Source organism: Lynx canadensis, chromosome D3, assembly GCF_007474595.2.
Source record: "Lynx canadensis isolate LIC74 chromosome D3, mLynCan4.pri.v2, whole genome shotgun sequence".
Taxonomy (NCBI): Eukaryota; Metazoa; Chordata; class Mammalia; order Carnivora; family Felidae; genus Lynx; species Lynx canadensis.
In genome coordinates, this window is record NC_044314.2 from 75012823 (window position 1) to 75021015 (window position 8193).

An 8193-nucleotide genomic window follows, 5' to 3' on the forward strand; every position below is an offset into this window, starting at 1 on the left:
AGGCACTTCATAAACCAACCTTCCACCCCACCTCTGGGAGACAGCATCACCCCAGAGGGATGACAGAGACCTAGGAGATGAAGTCCATGTCCGATTCAGACATCCCTTCCCCAGGTCAACCCCCAGCTGAGACAGGTGCTCAGCCCAGGGGGTGTGGAACCAACTCTGTTCTAGGACTGAAACAGGGAAGGTCTGGGGCTGAGGAGCCCAGGGGGTCACTGGACTTGGCCTGGGGCTAGGGAAGTCAGGGAAGTCTCACTGGAGAAACAGCATGGTGACAAATGCCTAAAGACCAGGAGGGGCACCAGGCAAGGTGAGGAGGGGTCCTATAAGCAACCGAAACAGCCTGAGCTAAGGCCAGGAAGTGGAGGTGGGGGTGGCAGCTGGGAGAAGGGGTCTAAAATGATGGGCTACTGTGTGCAACCAGAAGGGGGTGCCCTGGAGGGGTGGGCAATGCAAAGTTCAATGATTCATACTTTAGCCTCAGAGCAGTAAGGCACCACCAGAAGTTTCAAACACAAGGGGGACAAATATGTGTTTACTAAAGCTCTTTCCAGGGGTCACATGAAGCCAGGGTGGAAGGGGCAGGAGTGGAGTGAGGAGACAGACAAAAGGAGGAATGAAGATCTCATGCATGGAGGGAACTAAGGGCCAGAGGCTGGACAGCAGGCCTTGCTCATAGCCTAGGAGGGGCGATTCCATCTCTTCTTCCAACAACAGAGTCTCCATCATCTCTGCAGGCCTGGTCCTCCACTCACTGCAACAAAACCTGCACCGAGGGCTTCAGCTTCTCCTTTATGGCACTGTCTGCTGGAGGCAAGTCCTTGGCCTTCATGACAACTGCATGTGCCTCCTGAAAGAGGTCCTTTCCCACGGCGGCCTCCACGCGTTGGCGCCATGCAGCCAGCTTGGGTCGGCTTTTGAAGACTTGGCAGCCAGCACTGACAGGCTATGGGGAGAGGGAGCCAGGTGGAGTGGCTACACATGGACAAGCACGAGGCAGCATGACCTGGTTGAGGGATTCCCCTGGGTGGATTTTCCCTCCTCTGCCACATATGGAATAGGCTGGAGGTTCTCTCCCAGGAGACACTAGGAAGCTTCTCAATATCGCTGCAGGATAGGGTCTTGAAGCCCCATTTTACAGATGAGAACACTGAGGCTCAGAGAGGGAAGTGACTTGCCCAGGGCCGCACAGTCAGAAAGGACAATGTGAGCTGGTATGTTGGCACCCTCCCAGGACACCCCACTGCCCAGTGGACCACCCTCCCCCATGGCACTCACATGCATCAGCTCCGTGATGGCCACCAAGTCAGCCACTGAGATGTGGGGTCCAGCAAGGAAGTCTTGGTCCTTTAGGAATTTGTCCTCAAGCAGCTGCAGGCACCTTTCCAGCTCAGCCAGAGTAGATGCCAATGTCTCAGGGGGCACCTGTTCGCCCAGGAACACTGGGCTCATCATCTGGTGGGTGGGCAGGCAGAGAAAGGGCTCAGGGTCTGCCCAAAGTGCAAGCCGGTTCCTGCTCTCATCCAATCTACCACCAGGCCTTCAAATTTCTCCTCACACTCACCCACTCCATCCACCCAAGGCCACCACCAGCCCAGGCCTCATCTCCTACTCCAACATGGACAGCCTCCACCACTCCCTAGGTCCTCATGCAGGGCAGCCAGGGGTGGGGGGGTGGGGGGGGCGCAGAACGGGGATCTTCTGCAATCCCAGTTTGCCCATATCACCCCCTGCATAAAGCCTTCCATGGCTCCCCACTACCCTCACCATGAAAGCCTACACCAGGCGCCTCCTCAGCACCACAGTCACCCTCTCCCCACTCCCCACCTCCTCCTCCACCCCAGGCTTCTCAAATGGGACAACGCATGCAAATCCTTCTGGGATCTGATTAAAGTGCACGTTCCTAATCTGTATGCCTGTGTGGTGCTTGAGACTGTGCATTTCCAAGCTCCCAGGTGGTGCTGATGCTCCTGGTCCCTGGACCACACTTTGAGTAGTGGAGGTCTATATTCACTCTACTTGACTACTCTCCATTCTGCCTTCAAACGCACCAGGCTCCTGCCCCTACCAGCTTGAGGGGGCTCCTCTCTCAGCCCCAAGAGGCTTCAAGGAAGGCATTTCTAAGGTTACAGAAACCTGCGTTTTGCCCAACGACCCTTCAGAACAATGATTCTCTACCTACAGCAGAGTATGAGCATGCCCATCGCATGCTCCCTCACATGCACAGGGCACCCACTGTGTGCTGGGCCCTTTGTAAGTACCCTAAAAATAATAACTCAGGGCACACATTTCAAAAACATCTGTACATCTGATGGGTAAAAATGGTATCTGTGTCCTGCTTAAATGTGCATTTACTTGATTCTTAGGTTAAATGTATTTTCATCCATTTAATGACCATCTCTCTCTGTCCTTCAATTAAATCCCTGCTGGTTTCTTGTGCCCATTTTTCTCCTGTGCCTTTGTTTGATGGCATTCTGAGAGCATCTTAAATAGTAAGAATGTTACTTCTGGGGTGTTTCTTCTGTTAAGCATCCAACTTCAGCTCAGGTCATGATCTCACGGTTTGTGGGTTTGAGCCCCAGGTCAGGCTCTGTGCTGACAGCTCGGAGCCTGGAGCCTGCTCCCGATTCTGTCTCCCTCTCTCTCTGCCCCTCCCCTGCTCATGCTCTGTCTCTCTCTGTCTCTCAAAAATAAATACACGTTAAAAAAAAATTTTTTAAAGAATGTTACTTCTTTCAGGGTACCTGGGTGGCTCAGTCGGTTAAGCGTCCAACTCTTGATTTCAGCTCAGGTCATGATCTCATGGTTGGTGAGATTAAGCCCTGCATCAGGCTCTACACTGACAACATGGAGCCTGCTTAGGATCCTCTCTCTCCCTCTCTCTCTGCCCCTCCCCTGGTCCTTCTCTTCGCTCTCTCAAAAGAAATAAACTTAAAACATTTTTTTTGAAAAAAAAAAAAAAAAAAAAGAATGCTACTTCTTTATAACAAATCCTTGCCAGTTTTTTGCTTATTTTAAGTCTAATTCTTTCCTCTTACACAAAATCATTGTAGGTGTACAATCTGTTAGGCTCTTCTTTGAGTTTTTCAGTGTTCTTAGGCTTAGAAATCCTTGAATACCCAGAAATCGGATCAACTTTATTGAGATGTCTCCTCATCTCTCTTAGTTTAAGATTTTTCATTTAACACTTCCCTACTTGAAAAGTATGTGTGTGGTTAGAGGGTTTGACTTTTTTTTCTCTCCCAAAGGCAATGTCTCCAGGCAGTCTGGAGGATGCCAAAGGGCATAAAATTGATTCTCACCAGCTCAAGAATCAGAGCACATTGGGCAAAGTCAACTCCCTAGTTCTGCCTCGGTTTCCCCTCTGGGAAACAAGTTGGTTGGACTAGGGAGTCTCTGGGATTCTAGAATTTGGTGTTCTAAGGCCTCGGTTCTGAACAACATGTTTTAAACAGAAAGCACTGTCCCTTGAGCATCCTAGAAGAGTCCCCGTCCTGCCATAGCTCACCTTCTGCCACATGGCTCGTGTGCAACTATTCCGTAGGGCCGTGTGCTGCCATGCTAGGTACTCGTCCACACGGGCACGGGCCTGCAGGTCCTGAGGGTACCAGTGGTCAGGGACCTCATACTTGCGACACAGATACAACAGGATGGCCACACTGGGGGACACGGAGGGGGCGGGAACATGTACTAGTCAGTCTTCAGCCACTCCATAGGGGCCAGCCCACACTGCTCACATCTCCCCAACTCCTCCAGGTGGAGCATTTCACTATCTCCATGGTACAGAGGAGGAATGTGAGGCTCAGAGAGGTTAGGTGACCGCCTTGAATCACACAGTTCTACATTAGGCCATCCTACCATCTGAACTAAGGGCACCAAGTGAAAAACAACATGTCTTAGGATTTCAGAAGGAGGGGGGTGGGGAACTCAGAGAAAGCTTCCATGAGGAAGGGGCACCCAACATGGTTCTCGAAGGACAAGAGCAACTCAGATACCACTCCCCACCATATCCAATGCACGGCCACGCCAGGAGCAAGGCCAAGTCCTCTGACACTCCCTGGGGTTCAGACAAGGCCTCCCAGGTGAACGGGTCACTGCTTCCCACTGTATCCCATCTCCTCTCTACCTGCCCAAAGCCTCCAGCACCCTCCCCCAGGAAGCCCTCCCTGACCTCCCCCCTCCCTCTTCTCCCTCCACCATGTCTGGCCTGTGCATCATATCTGGCCAGAGCACCATGCCTCCATGGATGTTGGATTATCCAGGGGCCAGATGTTCTGGAGCCAAGTGGAATGTGAATCTGGCTCTACCATGGAGGTACTATGTGGCTTTGGTAAAGGATACCACCATTCATCTGCCAACCTTGAGGCTGGCCTGGGCTCTCATCTCTTCCACCCACCTCCAGCTCTTCAGCAAACTTAGGTTTGACCTTCAAGGGCATCCAGAACTGACCACTACTTCTTCCCCCTACCCCACTACCTTGGTCTGGGGCCCCAGGGCCTCTCTCCTGGATTAGCACAGTACCTTCTCAACCCAGCCAGAGGGATCCTTTAAAACCTAAGTCGGGGGCACCTAGGTGGTTCCGTCGGTTAAGCATGTGACTTTGGCTCGGGTCATGATCTCAGTTTGTGAGTTTGAGTCCCACTTGGGGTGAGCTTCTGTCCCACTTCAGGTGAACTCGAGCCCTGCTTCGAGTGAGCACAAGCCTTGCCCTGGGTGAGCTCCAACCCCGCTTCTCTCTCTCCCTTCTCCCTTCTCTCTCTCTCTCTCTGTCTCTGCCCCTCATGGGATTCTCTCTCTCCCTCTCTCTCCACCCTCACTCACTCGCCAACCCCCGCTCTTAAAAAAAAAAAACAACAACAACAAAAACCAAGAAACCGAAGTCAGATCTCAGCTTTCCTCTGCTTAAATTCCTCCAATGGTCCCATCTTACATACGGTAAAAGCCAGTCTTCCTGGCCCCACATGCTACCCTGAGACCTCAGCCCTTGCTTTCTCCCCTTGCTTACCCTAGCCACACTGAATGCCTTGCCTCTTCTACCTGTACCCCAAGCACTGTCTCACCCCATAGCATTTGGCTTTGCTGTTCCCTCCAGCCAGAACACTCTTCCCTACATACCTTGCATCTCTGTTCCTGCAGGTCTCTGCCCAGATGCCTCCTCTTCAAGGGGCCCTTCACTCAACATCCTACTCAAAATCGCACCCACCCTCACTCTTACCCTAGTTATTTCCTCCATGGCACTCGTCACCACGGGATGTGTTACACCTTTACAGAGATTATCACTCCCCCCTTCTAGAATATGAGCTCCATGAGGGCAAGGGCTTAGAATTTGTTCACTGCTTTGGCCCTAGGGCCTGGATGCTTCCTGGCCCTGGTGGGTGCCCAGCAAATAGCCACTGAAGCTCTCTGGGTGTTCTCTTGACATCCAGGGCAATAGGACTTGCTCCCAAGATTTGTAGAAGAGTAGCTCTGCAGCTACTCCTCAATATTTTGTGCAAGTCCCTCCCCTCACCCGGCCTCGGTTTCCTCATTTGTACCATGCCAGGGGGGAGTGGAGATGCCATGACTTCAGCAGCCCCTCCCAGCCCCAGGCTCCTCTGCCTGCTGGGGCTGGCACAGACGCTCAGCGCACACAAGCTGTGATCCAAGCCATCAACGGTAGACACCCAAATGGCTGACCGGCCTCACAAGGCCTGTAGCAGCCTGGGGACCTGATACCTCTCAGCCAAGGTGAAGTCCCCATCCTTCAAGGCTGGCACCTTCTTCAGGGGGTTCACCTGGGCAAAAGCATCGCTGTGGTGCTGACCTGTGGGAGAGACCAGTGAGGCAGGTGAGGAGAACCCTAAGCCCTCTGAGGTCTCTGCCCAACCTCCACCTCAACATCCAGGCACCAGCTCTTTCCAAGGCCCCTATCCGGGCGGGGCAGCGGGACGGAGAACACTCTGCTGGTCACCAGATCACAGGCCCTGACCTCCCCAGCAGAGGCCCATCCTTCCTGTGTCCACCCCCTTGGGAATCCGGGCCAAGCAGCATCTCAGCTTGGGCAAGGAGAGAGGGCGATTGCCAGCAGCTGTAATCCAGCCCCACCCCCAACCAAGTCCATCCATTTGTCGGATACTCCAGACTCCTCCCTGGGCTCTAGGCTTGCCCCCTTCGGCCATCTTCCTATGCCGGGTGGGTGACCTGTCCACACCACAAAGCTCCACACACACCTGCTCCCAGCCCTCAGTCCAGCCTCGTTCTCTCCAGGAGCCTCTGTCCCATTCAGTCACCCAGACTCCACCAGCTTAGCTCTTCTTTCTTTCTGGTGCCAAACCCTCACGGCTCCTTCCCCAGTGGGTGTTCCCAGGTCTGACTCACTTCTGCATTCCTTGAGCTGGGCCAGTGCTGGGAGGTACGACAATCCCTGTGTGTGGAGTCAGAGCGATTCCACGGAACCAGGCTCCCGCCTGGCCATAGGGCCCTCTTTGCCCTTCTACTGGGTGAAGACAATCACCGCCACCCATTCTCCCTCCAGAAAATGCCTCCGTGCCCAGCCTCCATCCCAAAGAGGGCTAAAAAGGTGGAGCAAGGTGGCAGCATAGCAGTTGGTGTCCCAGGTTGGGGACACCAAAGACAGAAGGTGGGCAGGCTCAGCCAAGAAGGGGTCTCCCTCCTGGCCTGCCCAAGGATAGGCCTACTGTCCGATTACAGCCCTGCCTCCTCCACTGGATCCTGTAAATGCGGAGGGGAGGTAGGCAGGCGTAGGTAGAAGTAAAGAGGGGACGGGCTCCAAGTGGAACAGCCTTCTCTTGCTGACAGATGCAGAAATTCCAGAGATGCGGGCTACTCCAATAAAGAAATGAGAAGGCAGTTTCATGGTTTCCTACAAGCCCCGGTGTGGGGGTGTTGGCGCACTCACTCTGGTTCCCCACGCACCCCCCTTCCCGTCCCCCGCGCCCCCCCACTGCTCTCTGCTCTGCTCCCTCTTAACCTGTATTTTGAAAAATGTTTCGTAGTCACTAAGCAAAGATCGGGGCTGTTGAAAAATACACCACCGATAAGTGATGTCACGGCTTCCGTACTGGAAAGTGACCCTTCCAGTCGCTCTGCGGCACGCGGCCCGGCGGGGGTCCCTCAGCGCACAGGCGGCCCTGCCCCCAGGGCCTGTCTGCCGGCCCGGCCCACCTTTCAGCAGCTCCACCGTGCGCAACTCGAAGGGGATGCCGTTCTTCTTGGCGAAGATGTAGACGGCGCGGCAGGGCTGGGACATTAAGTCCAGGTAGAGCTCTAGGCCCATGGCGAGAGCGGAGGACCCGACCCCGGGGTCGCGCCTAGGGTACAAGACCGGGAACAGCAACGGCTGGCGGGAACGGCCGAGAGTCCAGCGCAATCCGCAATCCGGGTGAGGAGTTAGGGGGGAAGGGGGGGGGGGGGGGTCTGAGCCCCGCCACACCCTCCCCGCCCATTGGATGGCGCCGGAGAACTTTGGACCAATCAGAGACACCCCAGCTCTCCCTCGTTCCCTCACCGGGAAACCCTGTAGCGGTTCTCTTGGTAGCACTGGGAGACTTGGCCTCTGACCCGAGCTTTCGCTGCCAGGTCACACCTCTTCCCCTGACCTCAATATCTACCTGGGGTTGGGGAAATCAAATAACTATGTCCTGGTTTAGGGGTTACAGGGAACGCATTGCAAAGGAGAACACTGCTTTCTGGTGTTGCTGAAAACAGCAGACTGCGCTTCGCTTATCTAGTTAATGTGTATCTAGCGGGCACTCACTTCGCTTATCTAGTTAATGTGTACCTAGGGGTTAGGTCCTGCCGGTACCCATAAATTCCTTGGGTCATGTTATCCCATGGAATATTTTATCCTGCCTTAACTTGTTTTTCTGCGCGTTTTCAATTTTTTTTTTTCAACGTTTATTTATTTTTGGGACAGAGAGAGACAGAGCATGAACGGGGGAGGGGCAGAGAGAGAGGGAGACACAGAATCGGAAACAGGCTCCAGGCTCTGAGCCATGAGCCCAGAGCCCGACGCGGGGCTCGAACTCACGGACCACGAGATCGTGACCTGGCTGAAGTCGGACGCTTAACCGACTGCGCCAGCCAGGCGCCCCTTCTGCGCGTTTTCTATACGTTCTTCCTGGCACATAGCCCACGGACGTATTGCACAATGTTTCCCTAAATGTATGCTCAATAAATACGGGAGCTTGA

At 54.1% G+C, this 8193-nt stretch overlaps 1 protein-coding gene across 1 annotated transcript; it reads right to left on the bottom strand.

Annotated features, from left to right (window-relative positions):
* Window positions 1-509: 509 nt before the first annotated feature.
* On the bottom strand, window positions 510-7391 carry LOC115528695 (glutathione S-transferase theta-3-like). Its single transcript, XM_030336983.1, has 5 exons — window positions 7168-7391; window positions 5719-5806; window positions 3512-3662; window positions 1282-1458; window positions 510-949 (listed from the first exon to the last, which is right to left on the bottom strand). Exons 1-5 carry the CDS (start codon window positions 7277-7279, stop codon window positions 755-757), a joined length of 723 nt encoding a protein of 240 aa, XP_030192843.1. The 5' UTR covers window positions 7280-7391; the 3' UTR covers window positions 510-754.
* Window positions 7392-8193: the final 802 nt, after the last annotated feature.